Here is a 20,374-nt window from a genome sequence, read left to right as displayed (position 1 = left end):
AATTTTTTTTCATATAGAGACTATTAAAAAATATCTATTTCGGAATATTAATATGTAAGTATAAACTAAACCCTAAAAACATATAACAGCTATCAAACGAATGATTTATTTTTTCCGGTTCCGGTTGTCTACGCCACAAGATAAAAACTAGAAATGCTTCTAAACTTCCATCAGCTATCATTCCACCACCAAGTATTTCAGGATAAGTTGATCCCTTAACTTAGTCGTCAACAAATTTACAGGAAGACGTCATCATGTTTGTCTCTAGACGAGCAAAACAAGGTTTGTGACATTTGATTCTGACTCGAGCCTACGTAGCAATGAAATGCTACCAGATTTTGTATTTTTATGTATTTAAAAACTCTAGTATTAATAATAATACCATTTAATGCAAAAAACCGTAAGAAAATACTTTTTTTTAATTGAAAATTTATAAAATTTCCATAAAAATCAAGTGACTACAAACGCGCCATAATTGGTCAACATAGTTGTGACGTCACAATGTTATGGCTATTTAATAACAGTACCTAAACTTTATTTATTATTTCTCTTTCAACTGCAATGAATGGAAACTAACATTATGACGTCACACGCGCTCGGGGGTTGTCCGAGAACTTCAACGTGTTACATGGCTTACTAACTCACTCAAAAATAAATTTTTATTTAAAAAATTTTTAATCATTGTGAAAAAAATAAAATATTTTTGCTATAAAACTTTCATAATCATTCGATTTATAACATTTTTTTTTTGTTTCCAAAAACCCATTTCTTTCTAAAGATATTTGAATATATAATAAAATTGTCAAAAGTGCCATTAGCTGTGGTTTTGATTTTATTTTGCGAATAATAATCTTTTCACGCGTTCAATCAGCTTAAGATTTAGCTTCATAATAATATAATATGTAAGTGATTTATGGACGCCAAAATGTCGTGAAACCACAACGAAACCTCAACTAACTATACAGAGCTTGTAAAAACGATAACAAAGTATCGCTCCTACAAGTAAGGACCCTCTACCAAGAGTACTCGCATCTTATTTAACATATTTTTTGCCAAAGATTTACAGCATTTACGGGAAGCTGATCGTTATTACTCTTTAAATATGTTTACAAATAGAGAATTCAAAATGCACGAATGTTTAAAATAAACTAAGACGATGTATTGGTTCGATTCGAGATAGAAAAACGTTAGTCAAATACGGTTCGCACTATTGATCAACTTACTTAACTAGCCACTTTTACTAAAGACGCAACTAAAACACTTTTATTCTCTCACCACATTTGTTGGATGTTGGATGTCGTCCTCCCATAATTTTAAAATATTTCACAACACAAAATACACACAGAATAATAAAAAAACAAACTAGTGAACGCCATGGTATATTTCTAACATAACCAGAGAGAGAACTGTTTTTGGATTTAAAGAAATCATTATTATTATGTTTTATTACTCGGATTGCTTCATTAATTAAACACAATCTGCAGAATTTGATGAAATGAAACTTTCTAGTAATGTGAATCACCTGTAAAGGATATGCATAAAAATTTGTAAAACTCTATAGCGCTTATAACGGTCGGATATAACTTCAAACAACTATCAGTCTAATCTGTGAGTAATGTACATGTATACATGAGATACATATGTATATCAGTTCAGGCTTCAATTGAAGAGAAAATTCACTATAAGAACACATCTTTTTAACCACATTTAAATCTAAACAACATTTAACACCCACAACCTCCAAGAAGCTAACACCATATCTAATGGAACCGTAAGACTGGAATGAAGATTCTGACTAAATAGTTAGCAGAAGGATAGAAAGAATAATATCATGAAAGAAATATTGTTATTTAAAAGTTCTTAAGCCATCAATTTTGAAGTTCATATAATATTATTTTAAAAAAATCTGTACAATTAAGTAAAAAATTAAAGTAAATTTTTCGACTATTTTTGTCCAGCTACTGCATTCGAAACATCACAGTTTCCCTCGCAAGAATGGTTTCAGATATTTGTGAAAAGAGACATTTACGACATCAGCATTTAGAGGACATTTGAGTGCTTCTTCCATCAACCTTTCGTAGACACGACCATCATAAGCTCCCAGTGTGGAATGCAGAAACTAAAAACATATTTTTTAATAATTACAACATTTACAACAATTAAATAATGGACAGGACATTAACAGTCCGTTTATTATTATAAAATATTTCAACTTTTACATGCATACAATAAGACTATTTAATTTTAAAAAAATCTTTAACAAGGGGACCACAAAGAACTTATTGATATAACTAATTCGTAAATACAAAATATACTTACATCGTCTCTAATATCAAAAGCGTCAACTACACCAACGGCGTTAGGTCGAAGCTGTATAAGAATATCTTCGTACCACCAACGCAATCCCTCCAAGTCCTCCTTACTTATACATGTATACTACAATCATCAAATTCCAGTATGTATTTGGTTTAATGACTAGCATAAAACAATATTGTACATTTGCTTTACCTACCTGCATTAAATCACCAGATTTCTCAAGTGCCCAATAGACTGTGTATAATTCTAATAGCTGGTTAAGTACGACGGCTAATTCTGGTGACGCATTTTTACTTTTCTCTTTTATTTCCTCGTTGAATGTTGACAGAATTATAACTCTACAATGCGCCTGAAATTATCATTATTATATTATTATCCCGATCATTATTATATTATACTTTTAATAAAGGTCTACAAATTATATAATCGAATGTACCTCTGCTGCTGAAACCAATTGTACTGAACTCATATTCCAAGCATCCTCAAATGATGTTCCAGATGAAACCCGATTTTCCATATCCTTTACGCAAGATTGAATTTTTCTATCAGAAAAGAAAAGTACATTAAGTAATCCTAACAAAATGCGAATTGAAAAAGTACTTTTCAGTTGAATAATGTTGTTTAATTATATAAGGTTATGGGCCTTAAATTCTCAAGAGATAGAGAATATCTGCACCCTAAGACAGTGCACCCTGACTCTTAAATGGGCAGTCTTAGCAGGATGTAAGATAGAAATTTTTTTATACCTTTTGGTTGGAGAAGAAAAATTATCATAATTTTTTCTAAGACACTTTTTTATTCAACTTGTCTTAGAGATGACAAAAGATAATTGTGTCTAATTAAAAAAAATGTTGGTACCATAAAAAACAGCTCAAGTTCATCTAAAATAATAAATTTGTTTAATATGCAAGTATTTTCTTAATTTAAAACACTCACGTACTTCATTGAAATAATTTTAAATGCTTCTATGATTTGTTCAACAGAATTTTCCCACTTCCTGCAACCTTCATTTGCGGAATATTTTAAATATTCCACAGTAGGTGTTAATTTTATACTGTCAACTTGTTGCCATGTTTTGGCCAGAAATCTAAAAAAAATATTCGAAATTAAATTACAAAGATATTCAAGGTATAAAAGTTCACTAAGTATACAGAAATTGTCAATACAATGAAGTGATAAAATATATTCCTAGTTAATAAAATAAAAGAGCTTCTCTCTAAAAAATCAATCTTACTGTTTTTTGACATGTTTTGGTTATATTCCGACTATAATCGTCACGAATACACAAAAAACTTAGTAAAATACGAAGTTAATAAGTCCATTGATTTCAGTTCACTCTTTTATGACAGGTAATCTAAAATAAAACCTCTGGCGTGTAGGGCTATCACCTTCTCTATTATTGCTACCCCTACAAAATTTTCAAATAAGACGAGCGTTATAAAATCTAATGACCTATTACCATTTTTATGGGGTGCCATATGTCTAGACTAATTCTCCAAAAGTCGTGAGTAACCTGGATAACCAGATTATAGAAAATGCACGCTAAAAGAAGAGTAATTCGCTTCTTGACATCAACATTACCTGGCAGTCTGCAGCAACATGACGGTATTCTCTCCTTCGTAAGTGCAGGCGGCCGTGACCAGACCGTATGTGAGCGGCAAGTTGGAGGACAGCATGTACCCGTGGCCGCCGCACGCCAGTCTGCAGCGCTCCACGCACTGAGCAGCATCTGATGTACTCACCGCTTTTAAACAGCATGCCAAAGCATGAAGCTGACAAAAAATTAAAAAGATATAAAAAAGGGATAAATTTTGACAAAATGCTACAATAGAATATAAGTATTGTTTAAATTAATTCTTTTACTATTACGAACAAACCATAACAATATTTCAAGTTTATATAAGTCAGTATGATTACAGACCTCAGGCAGCCTTTCCAGGTTTCCACCGATAAGTTGTTCATTTATAGTATTGAATGTATCCCACAATTTTTTTCCCGCGATACGAAGAGCATGGCAAGTAGCTATCGCAGGAAATATTTTATGCTGTTGAGTCAAATAATCAAGAATTTGACACTCTTGTTCACTAAAAATTTTAACAGATATATGATAAGCCTGTATTGTAAGCAATATGTAGCATTAAAATAAAATCTCTTATAGTCATCTGTTGCTATAAACAATACATATAGACACACTCTAATTTAAATTACTTCTATTTCGTTTCAGAACAGTTTTGTCATACTTAAGTTTTCTAATAACTTTTCTGTTAACGTGACATAATAGCGCAAAATGTCACGGACAAACCTCGCCAAAGCCATACCGTAACAAAGAAAGGAAGCTGCGCAGAGCCTTTAATTTAATGTCCGATTTTAATGATCTCTGCTATCAACAAGATTATGAAACGCTTATGGAAGGGACGCCTCATGGCACACCAAGAAGATGACGATTTTAGTGACCTAACAATCACTCGACTCTTCCGGTGAACGCCAGACACTTAATTACACTTATATACACTCAAGAGCAAAGGCGAAGCTCTCACATTTTCACTTTAACGGAAAGCCAGCTTTATTAATAAGCTTTTTAGCCATAGCATATCCCGTAGTTTAATTAAAAGGTTTTATGAAATTTGGGGAGACTTCAGAACCGTTAGCAGCCTTGACAACTAATGGTACTCTATCAGTTGTTAATTGATGGCGTCTAAGCCAATTCCGATTAAAGAAAGGGTTTTTCAGGGATATGTCTTCCCGTCACTCCATTTATCAAAAATGTACCTTTGGAATACACCGAGTAACTCCAGATATTAGCCATTAGGTATTAAAGTATTCTCAAACATTAACTTGGGGCTTAACTGACCCTAATGCTCCTTTCTTATGTGCACGTAAAGGCTTACAATTTGGATGACTTCAAGTCGAGTGTAAATATTACGAATTAGTGCATTTACCACTTTCGGTTTTATTCCCGTCCACCAACAGGGCGAATTGCATCCAAGTGCTTTCTAGTTAATATTTTTAAAACATCATTAAGATGATATTTCAAAACATATACGTTAAGATTTGTTAACTATTTTTCTTACCCAGGTTTTTTCTGTGACTGTCTGCGTACAGCTGAATATCTTGTAGCAATTGTTGCCGCTTTACATAAATAATTGGCAACGTCAAAAACAATCACTACCCTTGTAAAAACCATCGGCCCATAATTTAATTTACTATTAAGTGACTTAATGTAAGTGCCATCCTGGAAGGATAACTATGTTAATAAAAATAGGCAAGGTGTAAAAGCTACACAGATTTTATTTACCTCTAAAACCTGTGCATGTTTCATTAACATTTGGTCTCTAGGTATTCTGACATGATCAAATCCTAAAAACCCATTGTTAACTTCATTGAGTCCTAATTTCGCTCCGATATCACCAATTTTAATTCCCGGTAAAGGAACATGTGTTTCTTCGTCTCTTAATTGGACAATAAACGGATGTATTCCATGGCATTTTCCCTTCGTGTAAAGTTGAGCTATCAGTATACAATAGTTTGCCGTATGACCCACTGCAAGGTGAAGTTTAAGTGAATTTTCCCGTAAACTATAACGTCAAAGATTTTATAATAACTTACATCCCCCTGGCCACCACTTATAGGAGGTGAGTGAAGGGCTGTGTAGATCAAACTCCTTAGTGGAAGGATCGTAAGTTGCTGTTGTTTCCAGACCCCGAACAAATGTACCATGACCCAGTTCAGTCTGAAGTAAAGTTAAAAAATATATCATATACTGTGTACGTTTATTGGAAAATCCTTTAGTAGGCCTTCCTATCCATCTTTCCATTGTGGTTGGTTTAACGAAATTTAAATGTAGTCATTCGACGACACACTGTTAAAATAAAAGTTTATACAAAATTTCCCCACATTCATTTCTGACATACTTGAGCGTAACTACCAATGATGTTGCAGTTCCAGGATCTCGGTAGCCATTTAGCCTGTTGCTCATCATTAGCCTGAGTTATGATGGTTGGCATAAACATTATATAGTGTAGACCTAATGGAGATCCGTCGCGTACTAATGTTGAGCCTAGAATTTGAGTTACCACATCCCTGAAATTAATGAATCTATTATGAAAAAAAATTGTACCTTAACACAAATCCAAACACCTTGAAATATTTTTATTATTATTTAAAAAATAACTACATTCTTTAAATTGATAATTTTTTTTAATCTACTAAAAAGTTCTCTATCAAACTATGTAAATACTCTGTCACTGAACTATTGTAATTCATAGAAAGGTTTTGATTTTTATTACTCTAAAATCAAAGTACATCAAAATATTTCATAAATACAGCGGTATTATTCGATTCTGTAATCATTCTACTGCACAATATATAATTCTACATCGTGTAGTTGACCACTAATAACAAAAGGACGTTTACAATCCGTCTGAATCAAGAGGTACAACTCCTGAAAATCAACCCAGCGAGCCTACATGCGGAAAGAAGTGATTTACAGACTGGATTTATATTAAGTGAAAATTGATCTCGTGCTAGTATATAGAGCTAGTGTAAAAAAAAAAATTCAATAGTAAAACAATTGTGTGCAATTTATAATTTATCTGCATTTTATAGATACAGAATCAGAACTGAAGTAAAATAATGAATATTAACAAGGATAGCCTCTAGCCACGACTCTTTTGTTTAATTTTAGTAGACCAATTATACGAGACACTTTTCTAGCTTTTAAATAAGGAAAACTTTAAAAGGACAAGTTGAATACTTAAGGTTTAAACTTTGGGAAAAATCAGAACCCCTTTATATTTTTACAAACATCTCCCACCCTTTACACAACTCAAAAAAACTCAAAAAACTATACATCTAGTTCAAGAACGGCCTAGCTTTTATGAGGGCATCATACTCGCTGGAGTACAAACTTATAAAGAACTTCTAAATTTAAAGTTGTTTTACCGTAATAACAAATATTCGTGTCTTATTCATATTACAACATAAAATTTGTTTTATTAACCTGTTATTAACAAAAATCCTTAGACTCTTTTTGAACTTATAGGGTATCAAAAAATTTAGGTCCCCATTAAAACTATGATATCATAAATTTCACTGAGACTTAGTTAGCTAATAATATTTGGTATGACGGAATGTTCGAAGATAAATATCATATTGTGTGAGTGACAAATATCTACATATTTGTGCTGTATTTATTTATACCCCGGTTCATCGACTACCCTGGATGCGTTTATTTCTGATCCAACTGAAGTAATAAATAAAAATTACTTAGCCTTAGTTCATAATGCAATCCTACTTATTGATGTTTTGTAACATGTGTCCATTATATGCACAATACAGCCCAGTACTAAGGTACGGCACTCATCATCTGATAACTACATTAAATTTCTTCTCATAAGTAGTTTCCTAGATTTCATTACTTTGCCATCTTAACACACTAATGTAACAATTTGCAAAATACTAGTAGAGTAATTTGAAGCTTAGTTTTGTCAGATGTAACGGTCACCATCAATGAATTATGGAAGTTGGTATTCCTCAGACAACGACGATAATTTGATCTAGAGTTAGAACTTTGCTTAAAAAAGCGATTTATCTTATAACCAAAACTAAATATTTACACAATTATATAAAACAAACCTTTCATGTTTGTTGTATAGAGTCTAGACAAGTAAGTTGACCGACTACAGACCGACAGGGCAAAATTAATAACATGATAACAAAATAAAAAATTATAAAACATGAGACGATAAATACGTATGTTCTAATATCGTGCAAAAAAATTAAATTATTATTAAACATTATATCAGCCGGTTTACAACACCAAAAAGACATACTTCAACTACCATAAACTCAAATACCATATTTTTATATTTAATAGTGAAATTTCATAATCCATAGACAAGCTTGAAGCTTCGAAGGCAGCCCTAGTAGGTTCTTTTCAAATATGGTTAGGTAGGGAGAGGAGCTTGGACAGTGGAGGTGAGCGTTTAACGCGCGTTAGTTAGGGGCCCCTTAAACCTACACCTGGGTCGCAAGTCCCAGGCACTGTTGAAGCTCCACTCCCTGCAACGCAATGGACCCGGCACCCGCACGGTGAATCCATTGAATGCTAAGAGGTTTCGTCTCATTTAAAACGACTGCCCGGAGAGTCGGGCTGACGCTGGAAAGACAGTTGACGCTGGAAAGACAGATGGCGCTGGAAAGACAGATGACTGCTGGAAAGACAGCCGAGGGCAACGGCCTAGCAAGCCCAGCCCGGGATTTACGAAGCTAAAAGTCCTATTAAGAAAAATACCCCTAGGACAGTCCGAGAGGGGGGGCGAAAGATCTGTCCACCGGTCGATGTAAACGGCGAAAACGGCGCGAATACGGATTTGAAATGCCCTACGTGCGGGAAAAATTACAAGAGACGAGCCTGGTACATTAAACATCTAAAAACACATAATGGTGTTGAAGCACGACAATCGTCGGTAAGTTCTTCAACTTTCACTGCGGATAGAGTTGACCCTCATGTATCCCATGGTGAACCATTAACTGGAAACTACCAGGAGTCCATTGACATCCGGACACGTCTTAGCATTCCAAACATGAAACAATCGACTTGGAAAGTTCATGACGACAATTTAGCGGACCTGTTAGAGCATCCGGGCTCGAAGCAGGAATTGAACTCGCGAGTAGAAACTTTCCAAAATACTATTTACGACTACTTTAACGAGCAATATCCACCTCGAAATCATTACGCTCGCAAAAATAAAGACAATTCTTTCAAGATAAAAATGAGGAGGAAAAAACGGGAATTAATAAAAAATCTACGTATAGCCAAAGCCCTAGGCGACAATCACCTTAGTCATCAACTAGCTAGGGCGTTAAGATCGATTCTAAAATTAATTCAAGGAATATCGGCGCAAACCGCAGAAAATCGCGATAATTTTGACCGGGCAAAACAGGAAGTAGATTTTGATAAAAACCCTTTTGAGTATTCGAAAACCATTTTTAAGAAAGAACGCGGACAGCTTCTCTTGACCAATGAACAAATTTACGATCATTTTAAGAGCACATACGAAGTGCCTAAAAGTGTAAGACTCTATGCGGATCCCAACGAACAAAAACCTGGAATTCCTCGTTTCGATTTCCACGGCATTCCACCAACGCTAGATGAGATAAGTATTCAGATAAAGAAAAAATCGTCTAAATCTGCGCCGGGACCCGATGGTATCCCATATATAGTCTTTAAAAAATGTCCATCGGTTCGTAAACATCTCACATATATATACGATAAAATCTGGTCAAGGAAGCAAATCCCGGAGTGCTTCGGGAAAGCAATTTTTGTCCTCATTCCCAAAAAAGATCGAGTCACAGATCCAAAAGATACTAGACCGATAGCCTTAACAAATACTATATCCAAAATCTTTTTCTCAGTTCTACAAACGAGAATGACGCGATTCATGCTGAGCAACAGGTATTTTAGGCCAAATCACCAGAAAGGGTTTCTACCCGGAATTTCTGGATGCCTAGAACACAACACTTTGCTGTCGGAGAGTTTAAAAGATGCTAGGAAAAGCGAGAGGCAAATTACAGTTTGTTGGATAGACTTAGAGAATGCGTTCGGGTCGATACAACACGAATTGATGCTATTCGCGCTGAGATGGTACAACTTTCCGCCCCTAGTTACTGATATGATCGCGTCGTATTACTCAAAATTAAAGTTTTCTATAACAACTAAAGAAGGCCATTCAAAAACTTTTAGTTACAATGTAGGACTATTTCAAGGTTGCTGTTTGTCTCCAATTGTATTTAATATTGTAATTAACATCTTAGTAGATAAATTAACCAGCAACGAGAAAAAATGGGGGTATCGGTTCAAGTTTAATAATAAATACACGGAATCCATTTTAGCCTTCGCTGACGATCTCGCAATACTGACACGTAACCCCAAACAGTGTCAAGTACTATTAGATGAAGTGGATAGATTCTGTGAGTGGACCGATGGATTGAGGACAAAACCAAGTAAATGTCACTGTCTGTGTCTCGGTAGGCGGAGTACAAGATACACCTCATACGACCCGGGATTATCGTTAGGCGGTCAATGCATTTCTACGGTTACAGAAAATGCACCATTTAAATTTCTCGGTCGGAAGATTGATAATATAGGTCGTACTCCATCTTTGGAAGGTATAGTAGATAGCTTTTTGAACGATCTCAACAAGGTAGATAGCCAACAGATCAGTAACGTTAAAAAAGCTTGGATCTACGATAATTATCTAACTTCACGTTTAAATTGGCCTTTCCTCGTTTATGATTTTAATAAAACCCTTTTGTCAAAGTTAGATGCAGGCGTCATAAAGATGTTGAAGTTGTGGCTCGGGCTCGCGCTAACGGCTGATTCATCGGCTTTATTTAGGGATCGCAATAGTTTTGGGATGAGTCTAAAAAGGCCATCGGAGCTCTATAAACACCTGAGAGTTTCCAAGAGGTACATCTTGGGGAAATCCCAGGATGACGTCGTTACATCGCTCCCAAAAGACAAAGATGCCCCAGAGCTAGAGTCAAGGCTTCAATTCCACAAGCAGTTTATGATAGGAGCGCAAAGTAACAGAGTAGGGTTAGGATCAAGTAGGAAGGTCCAAGATACGGATATATTGAAGTCTTTTATTCGACAAGACGAGAATGATAAATATAAGATCCATGCAATAAGTTTAGAAATGCAGAACGAGTGGTTAGACATAGGAGATTTTTGCATCCCATTAGCACTAAAGTGGCGCACCTTAATCCATGATTGGTCGCCAGCATTGCTAAAATTCTATCTCAATGCGTTCCAGATGACTCTCCCAGATCAGAGTAATTTAGTAAGATGGGGTAAAGGTACCGAAAAGACTTGCTATATCTGTGGGAAGGCAGTTGGAACTGCTAGGCACTTGTTAGTGGGATGTAGGGTACTCCTCGATAGCGGTCAATACTCGCGTCGTCACGATAGGGTTCTGGAAATCATACGTGAAGCGGTTAGTCTTTCGGTAGCCAGAGCGCAAAAAGGAATAACCACAAACGAGCGATCAGTAGGTTTTGTGAGAGAGGGCATTAGGACTATAAAAACAAATGTCAAGCCTTACTCCATCCTTAAAGCGGCTACGGATTGGACTATAATGATGGATACGTGTGAAAAACAATACAAAATCCCCGAGGATATTTGTGCGTCGGCCTCCAGACCGGACATATTCATGTATTCGCGAATCTTAAAGCGCGTTGTGATGATAGAGCTTACGGTTCCTTGGGAAACCAACATCCCCAAAGACCATACCATCAAGGTCAACAAATATTACGAGCTCACAAACGAACTCACTCGAAATAGGTTCGTCGTGGATTTATACGCGGTAGAAGTGGGAGCGAGAGGTATAACGGCTAAATCTCTCTACAACCTACTAAAAGACTTAGGCCTGTCCAGAACTCACATCAATTCGTTCTTGGAACGTACTTCGAAGGCAGCCCTAGTAGGTTCTTTTCAAATATGGTTAGGTAGGGAGAGGAGCTTGGACAGTGGAGGTGAGCGTTTAACGCGCGTTAGTTAGGGGCCCCTTAAACCTACACCTGGGTCGCAAGTCCCAGGCACTGTTGAAGCTCCACTCCCTGCAACGCAATGGACCCGGCACCCGCACGGTGAATCCATTGAATGCTAAGAGGTTTCGTCTCTGGCTTTTCTAAGTACTAACGGTGATAAAATTAAAAATCACAATACGTCAATGTATACGCCATATGGAAAAAGCTTTTAGACAACACCCTTAATATTCTGAACGCATCTAAGAAACATGCTTAGCAAGGCTTCAAACTATTCCAATAGGATATCTCTTATGAATTGAGACTTATAACTATAATTTAACATTAACATGACTCATGAGACATACAATTATGCAGTGCATTTGATTAGTATGTATTTTATTTATTATGGTAGTGACCTTACTAAATATATAAATTAATGTGCAATCGTGTGTACTTGCCTGTAATTTGAAACCGTCATTTTGCCTTCGTTTTGCATTTGTCGGAAAAGTTGAAAAATTATTACGGACTTCCTAATACACTGTTCGTATTTATCTTTATGACTGAGATATTCTTCTGGGACTCCTTCAAACAGTTCCTTTTTACTGAGCAAAAAATTTTCTGAAAGATTAACAACACAGAGAATAGGAATAAACATTTAAATCCCCCAAAAATCCTAAAATTCATTCAACAGTACTGTTCTAACATATGCATAGTCATTCAAAAATAAGTATTACAATCAATAATAAAGAAAATATGGCTTTAAAGTTGGAGTCTGTTATTTTTATTCATCGTTCATTGAGATTTCTTATGTCCTCGCCAGTATATTGTAAAATATTTTTTAATAATCCCATCAAGTGAGGTGCGAAAGAGAAGGGAATAGGTGTGATTGCACTACGTAAAGTAAATATAGAGCAAAAACAATTTTTAAAATGTATTCTACACAAAACACTGTTATACTAATAAAGGTTATGTAAAATAAGAAAAAAGTATTTTTTTTTAACAATACTTTAACAAACTATTAAGACTAAGTATGTACATGCAGAAATTATAGAAATATCACAATGACTTTTTTGAAACTCAAATTATAAATCTAATGATTTTATATTGGAACAAAGGTTACACTTAAGAAAATCAGTTTTCCTTTGTTATGGACAGACATATACATGCGTCATTAAATACTATTTAACTGTTGACCTTAAGTAACCTGCTAAGTAAACATATGTACGTGATCTTTAGTTATGATTTTAAATATTGTATCTTTTTTACTAATATCTAACATATGCTGAGCTATGTCGTCAAAATTACTATATTTGAAACTTATGCAGGGAAAATTAATATTCATAGTTTGGTTAAAAACAACGTTATAACAGTAAGCAACACTAAAAGCAAATTTCAATACAATGTACTGAGTTGGAACATGATAATTAAATTGTAAATACGTATTTCAAATACAGTAAAATCTCTTTATTAACATTATGTGTGGAACATATACCCCGACTACAGAAACCGCGAATACCGAATGGTAATTTATATGTTTTTATATGGGATACTTTCCTTGGTGCCAAAATAAATAACACAAATATAAAAGAAAATCAATTTTATTTAAGTTTTGGCACATTTTGATTCATTCGGCAATTAGCAATTTGACTCTTAAAATTAAGGCTTTGTTACATAGATTGATTAATGTTCATAAAGAAATCGCAAAGCTCTAAAAATTGGGTTGCATTTTTTTATTCGCAAATAGTGAAAAGGCGAATGAGGAACGCGCTAATAGAGAGCTTTTACTGTATACTAAATTTCTGTCTTTTAACTTTATAATCTGTCTATAGCAATAAATATAATTTTGTATGAACAAAAAAATTGTATTTACATAAAATGTCCTTGATAAAATCTAGTGTTACTAACAAATTAATTAATAGTAACTGGATAACATATCCGAAGACAACAAAATCTAAATTAATTATCTCTTTTAGGCAAGATAAAAAAAAACTATAAGGTCAAATACCTACCTGAGGAATAATCTGATTAGATAAGTACATAGTAAAAAAATCGTTTAACATTTAACTAAGTTTTGTAAGAGCGACTTATTAGGAAAATCACATAGTATTTAATATTCTAAAAAGACTACCTTTAAATATGTTTGTAGCTTTAAGAAGTGTTTGTCAACTTAATCTAGGTCTTACACAAGTCATTCAATACGTCCAGTTCATGTTTTAATAGAAACCTTGCTCCCTTTATATTTATAAGATTTTACAAATAGAAACATCCAAAACCTTCGAGTCTAAACAACCATTTAATATCACTAACTCAATCTCTTGAAATAACGTAAATTTATATTTTATGCTACATAAAGCGGCTGCTTGTTATTAAACTATAAATAACTTATAATATAAACATATTCAACAAAACAGACAAAATAGACTAACAGAGATTTACCTCTTTCTCTCCTTTCCTGAGTTTTTTCGGGCCCCCCATATACGAACTCCGTCAACTCTTCTATATTAAAAGTACATTTTTTCCTTTCATTTTGTAAATCTTTATTTATTTCGGTCATGTTAAAACTGACGTGAATTCTGTGTTAAAACCAGTATGGAACTAAACGACACTCGACAGTCGACAAGTAGATATCAGTAAACACCAAACCACTTCCCATAAATATATATTAAAGTATTTCATTCACTATATGAATGAATGAAGACTTTAAATAATTCAGTTGAATAAGTTCAATGTTTCATTATTAACAAAGATAAAACTAATTATATGTAAAAAAAAATAAGCTCTTAAACAAATATGAACATTAACGAAAAATATATTATAAAGTTGTGTTTTTATAGAAATGTCTGAGAATAAACTTCCACAACTATTTACTTGTGGTTAATGCACAAAATAAATTTTAGCACAAATTTTTGGAATATAAGTTGCACAACATAATAATATAGAAAGGTAATTAAATTTTAATTGGACGAAGATAAGTTTGCAATGACTCGCAAAAACATTAATATAAAAATTAACATCGTGAGAAGCTAAACCCACGGAGAGCTTTTATTTTTCTTGTGTCAAAAAATATTACATATTAATAAAAAAAGACTTTCTGTAAAATAAATTGTACAAAAACATTAGTGCACTACCATCTGTTTTTTAATATGTGCTAATAAAAGACAAACACATTTTTTATTCTTAATCAGACTGTTATTACTGCCACAGATCCGTTATAGAAACAAAACGTGACAAGACTACTTCCACATACACTATTCTTGATAAAAAATATTCACGAAATGAACAAAATGAATATTTTGTTAATTATACATTTTTATGCAATATCGTAGTCTTCGCGGTTGGTGTTTTTTGCCAGCATAGATATGACCCATCCAATTCGTCAGCAATACTTCACACCGTGGTAACTTCTTTGCCTCTACAAAGCACAATTCCTGTCCAGTGAGGCTTACTGTTGTTACATTGGTTTACCTGCTTTTTAATGTCACTTCAGGGCTTTAGACTCGGTTAAGGCCACATCTTAAAAGCAGGCGTAAAGTACCTAGACTCTTGCTATTATTTTATAGGATACACTTTGAAGTATGCGAAGGAATTGAATGATTTAATACCTCTATAAATCTCCATCGTTCACCTTCTTCGCAGCAGGACGCAACAATTTTGTCCTCATTTCCCACACGCACAGCATGGGAATTGGAAAAGTTTGTCCGAGTCTTTATTTAGGTGTCTCCAAGTCAGGAATAAATCACTGGGATGATGCTTTTATCACGAACGGATTCATCCAAAACCAACGTCAGGTAAATAACACTCAAGAGTTACTCAGTTTGTTTAAATATATATTTTTTTAATTAAAAAAAACCCTGAACATTCATTGTCATTTTACTATTACACTGGAAAACGTGATGCATTACATTGAGTAATAATACGCCAAAAAAGCCTTACATCATTTCGGAAGAAGTGATAGTTAGGGGCCCCTTAAACCTACACCTGGGTCGCAAGTCCCAGGCACTGTTGAAGCTCCACTCCCTGCAACGCAATGGACCCGGCACCCGCACGGTGAATCCATTGAATGCTAAGAGGTTTCGTCTCGTCTGTCTTACACTGCTTAGCCGATATTAACTGTACATAGCTGAAACCACCTCAAAAAAACTGGCCTATAAATAAAAATAAAGCGTCGAAATCGGTTGATCCATTGAAGAACTACTATGTCACAAACAGACAGACATGGACAGACAGACAGTCAGACATGACCTATCTAACTAAGAACAACTTTTTGGAAGGAGGTTAAAAAAAATCCTATTATTTAAAGTCCCAGGCCACTTTCTCTAATCCAATAAGTATCAAACAGCTTATTACCTAGAAAAAGTATAAAATAAGATCTGTAACATTGTTATATTAGCTACAAAATGTCATATTCTATTTTAATTATCTAATAAATCTTTATATTTTTAAGTAGCAACTATTTTTAGATCCCTCAAATCATATTAAGTAAACGTTTGCACTGAGCCTCAATAATGTCCGGCGAACTTTTTTCAACATATAATTTCAGAATTAGTATGTCACATATGAGTATACAGTATACATATAGATGTAATAGCCTTTGAACAGAAGACTTGTTGTGATCTCCAAAGTTTTTTATTCTATATATGCCACAAGGCCCATAGACAATTCATATCATAGATATTGGCCTCTTATATTTAGAGTTGCCATGTACTTGGTAACCGAGTGAAGTTAAAGAAGCGTATCCATTATTTTCTGACGTTTCCTTTTCCTTTTAAATCCTTAAATTAAACATAAAATCTAGATAGATGGTTAGTTGGGAATGAAAAAATATTTTATCTTTTTATATATATTATATATATATATATATATATATATATATATAATCTTTTGTGATGCCACTAGAATGATATCACTAGAAACACAAAGGGTTTTACTTTAATTGAAGATCCGCATGACAATCGTAATCTCAAGACACGTAAAACGGGATATAGATTTTTGCAACTCCGCGGGCTGCACTTCACTGGTTTAGACGCAATTGGACACGGGCTCAAGATAATTAATAAGTTTTTCTACTTTTTAGTGTCTCATTTGAAAATAAGGATCATAATTTGTCGTAAGGGCGCATTTTCATTGGTCGATAAGGCCCGCATTCGGGGTGCGGGAGATTTCTGTAACGCATGCCATAGACCCCGCAAAGAGTTTATCGTTTTCACTGGTCGGCAGAGCCCGCATACGGGGTGCGGGTGATATCTATAAAGCATGCGATAAGGCCCGCATGCGGGGAGCCATTTTCACTGGTCGTTAGAGCCCGCATTTGAAGTGCGAGAGAATTAGGTACCTACAGTTTGGCAGTGGGTTTTGAGATAAGCAGACGTACTCGCCATGGATCAACAATTATTGCTTTGTGGAGCAATTTTGACTGTTTGCGGTGTATTAAAAAAGAAATTAATAATTTCTTTGAAGAAAAAGAAACATAATAAACAGCGTTAATTATAAAAATAATGCGCGTAGTATTGATGACGTCTAATAAATGACTGAACGGAGGCGAGTCACCGCATGCTTTGTATCGACAGAGTTATCGACTGACTAGTTTCATTGGTCGTTATCCCGAATGCGGATATCACCCGCACACGTTTAATCGACCGAGTTATCGACCAGTGGATTTCATTGGTTGTTAGCTCGCATGCGGGTACTCCCCGCAATCGGGCTAACTACCGACTTATCGACCAATGGAAATGCGCCCTAATTTATATAGATCAAATATCAATTTCATTGATTGAAAATATTTGCACATTGTAAGGAGCTTCAATAAAACCTCATTTGCTTAAACGCCTTTATTTATAATCTATCACTTCTTAGCGGTGACGGCGGCCTCGTCCTCGCGGGCGAAGGTCTGCAGCAGTTCTTCCTTCTTAGCAGCAATACGCTCCTCTCGCCGCTTGCGGGCTTCCTTCACTCTGTTACGGCGGGCCTCGGCTTGATCACTGTAGATTTATAATTAAATGTTATAAACAAGGAATCATACATAATAATACCAATTAATAAGGCGCAGTACACTTGTATGCTACTAATTACTGAAGAAGTGAGGGCACAACACAATAAAATGTCTTTATTTCAATATACAGCGAGGTATTTAGAAAGCTGAGAAAATATTCTTCAAATTGTTTATCATAAATAAAAATGAATACTACTAAATAGTTATAATACCTCAACATCTTAGTCCTGGCCTTCTCAGCCTTCTTCCTGTGGATGTACTCCATAAGCACACGCTTGTTCTTGAACACATTACCCTTAGCCTTCATGTACAGAGCGTGGTACAGGTGTCTGTCGATCTTTTTGGCAGTTCTGTACTTAAGGAGCAATTTACGGAGAACCCTTTGTCTTTGAACCCAGAGTTCCTGAAAAAATTCAATATCTTGAGTCATATACATATGGACATCAGTACTGTAAAGTCAAACATTAATAAAAATGAATATTTTAACATCTACTATTAAATTTAATGAAATCCATATATTAAGTAATAGACATCTACTTATCTACTACTAAAGAGCAAATTATATTAACACATTGAAATAGTAAGTTAAGAAGCTATCCTAGTATAGAATAGAATAACAACAAAAATATATCTACTTCAAAATTTAAATGGCATGAAGTCACACACAAGTCACATGCATACATACATTTCAAGTTAAATATAATTGTGTAACAAAGACAACTTACTTTCTGTGGCATACGAGCGTTGGCAGTACCTCTTCTCTTTCCAAAGCCACAGTGACGACCTTTCCTCCTGGCCTCGGTGTTCTTACGGACGCGGGCGCGCGAATGCACGGCGACTGGTTTCTTGATGACGAGACCATCCTTTATCATCTTACGGATGTTCTGTCCTGTAATATTGAAATAATGTTCACTTTAATATCGTCCAATGTCTACATTTACCATTCATTCATTCCTATCGCATATATACACATTTTTACATATATCCTTTGTCATCTTAAGAATTTTCTAGAATCTAGATCATAAAGGACAGCATACTCTCATTATTCAATCACTTCAATACAAATAATTTGTTTCTAGTAGACATTTTTTTTGTTAATAACAAAAATCGTTCATAATCTCAATCACGCTCGAGCATTCACTTATAAAATTCCATGTCATACTTTGTATTACAACTAATAACCATATGAATGTATATTAAATTGTAACTTAGTACCAATAATTAATATTGAGTATGTATTAGTTCATAGAGTATTGACATTAAAGTAAAGAACTATCATAAATTAAATAGGAAATAGGTGTATTTTTATTATAAGATCACTTATTTAAGATTGAAGAGAATTAACACTGAAGAATATCCATTGTATTCAGATAAATTAGTGTATTTTAATTACACATAAGTATTTCTACAAATTAATCAATGCAACTTTTTAAATGTAACATCACTGTTCCGAGATCACTAATATATATGAATGACACAAACAATTATTACAAGAAATATTAATTGGTAAGAGATATGTAAATTTAAAGAAGATTATAAGATTTAACAGGTCGCATAGTTTATTTCTAAATCATTGCTTGTGTCTCAAATAATTCTGCTAGCAATGGTAAGTTATATTTGTTTTATTGGTCTCTAACAATTTCAATATAAGTCATGAATACAAACTCAAATTTTTAAATAACAGTATACCATTTCTAAGTCTGTAGCAACACAAAAGAAGGAAAATATTTAGAAATAACTGTACTGCTATGGATTTGAATGAAACTAGCACAAGATAACATACGCACAGACACACTCACTAAGGAAATTATTTAATATATATTTTATTTCAGTATTACAAAATCTTATATTTTCAGTGCCATTTGAACCTGCCCTAGTATTTCTTAAAGAAAAGACACTTAAGATTCAACAATTCTTGGGTTATCCACATTTACTTACGGGAATTGGTGTTGGCGATTTCATTGATTTCATTTGGATCCAACCACACCTTCTTTTTACCACATCGCATAACAGAGGCTGCGAGCCTCTTCTGTAGTTTTAAGGAACTGAAAATAATATCATAGTGAAAATACTTTTTACGACCACATGGCTGTGCAGGCCGCCAATGTTGACAACTACATGTTGAATATTGAACTGTTTACTAATGGAAATTTATTTTTACGAGAGGTCCTCGAAAATCTAGGATATGATTGAGCTATAAAATAAAAGTTAAATTAATAAAATTTATATTAATTTTATAGAACTAACCTCATCGTGACACGGTGAGAACCAACGCATACAAGAAAGAAATATGGCTGTTTTGAGACAGACAACGTAGCCGCAACAGATAATATATAAAAAAAATATCCTAAAACTCAACAGATATTTATATTATTAATATAATAGTAAAATAATTGTAATATTAATTGTATATATTTCACCTTTTAAGTTTAAATAACAATAATTATACGAAAATTCACCCTTTCGAAAAAAATTTGCAGTTTAAAAATGTTGAACGAACACAACATATCACTGATGAGACTGCAGACATCTGTCAATTCC

General features: G+C 34.1%; 2 protein-coding genes across 3 annotated transcripts; both read right to left on the bottom strand.

Annotated features, from left to right (window-relative positions):
- Positions 1-1,827: 1,827 nt before the first annotated feature.
- On the bottom strand, positions 1,828-14,456 carry LOC116778725 (probable peroxisomal acyl-coenzyme A oxidase 1). 2 transcript variants are annotated; one of them, XM_032672732.2, is made up of 13 exons: positions 14,281-14,456; positions 12,303-12,462; positions 6,228-6,396; positions 5,923-6,046; positions 5,612-5,856; positions 5,388-5,548; positions 4,238-4,400; positions 3,898-4,088; positions 3,257-3,403; positions 2,753-2,858; positions 2,513-2,665; positions 2,320-2,436; positions 1,828-2,119 (listed from the first exon to the last, which is right to left on the bottom strand). In XM_032672732.2, exons 1-13 carry the CDS (start codon positions 14,396-14,398, stop codon positions 1,976-1,978), a joined length of 1,998 nt encoding a protein of 665 aa, XP_032528623.2. In that variant the 5' UTR covers positions 14,399-14,456; the 3' UTR covers positions 1,828-1,975. The 2 variants fall into 2 exon arrangements, with proteins under 2 accessions (XP_032528623.2, XP_061385814.1); XM_061529830.1 differs by lacking the exon at positions 14,281-14,456 and having other exon boundaries at positions 6,242-6,396; positions 12,303-12,444.
- A 3,201-nt stretch (positions 14,457-17,657) lies between these two features.
- On the bottom strand, positions 17,658-20,181 carry LOC116779120 (large ribosomal subunit protein eL19). The gene is made up of 5 exons (XM_032673298.2): positions 20,081-20,181; positions 19,772-19,878; positions 18,559-18,722; positions 18,046-18,236; positions 17,658-17,822 (listed from the first exon to the last, which is right to left on the bottom strand). The coding sequence occupies exons 1-5, from the start codon at positions 20,083-20,085 to the stop codon at positions 17,687-17,689; spliced, it is 603 nt and encodes a 200-aa protein (XP_032529189.1). The 5' UTR covers positions 20,086-20,181; the 3' UTR covers positions 17,658-17,686.
- Between the last annotated feature and the right edge of the window lie 193 nt (positions 20,182-20,374).

This window comes from Danaus plexippus, chromosome 6, assembly GCF_018135715.1.
Source record: "Danaus plexippus chromosome 6, MEX_DaPlex, whole genome shotgun sequence".
Classification (NCBI taxonomy): domain Eukaryota; kingdom Metazoa; phylum Arthropoda; class Insecta; order Lepidoptera; family Nymphalidae; genus Danaus; species Danaus plexippus.
Note: the sequence above shows the minus strand (reverse complement) of the source record. Positions and strands in the feature narration are given on the sequence as shown.

Bases quoted from the DNA above. Each gene is read 5' to 3' on its own strand.
- LOC116778725 (XM_032672732.2), bottom strand. From the start codon at position 14,398: ATGACCGAAATAAATAAAGATTTACAAAATGAAAGGAAAAAATGTACT. The intron at 2,437-2,512 runs GTAGGTAAAGCA...TGATGATTGTAG, and splicing joins AATCTGGTGATTTAATGCAG to TATACATGTATAAGTAAGGA. The intron at 2,120-2,319 runs GTAAGTATATTT...ATATGTTTTTAG, and splicing joins CTTTTGATATTAGAGACGAT to TTTCTGCATTCCACACTGGG.
- LOC116779120 (XM_032673298.2), bottom strand. The intron at 18,723-19,771 runs GTAAGTAAATGT...TCAATATTACAG, and splicing joins AATCGCCAACACCAATTCCC to GACAGAACATCCGTAAGATG. The intron at 17,823-18,045 runs GTATTATAACTA...ATAAATCTACAG, and splicing joins GCCAGGACTAAGATGTTGAG to TGATCAAGCCGAGGCCCGCC.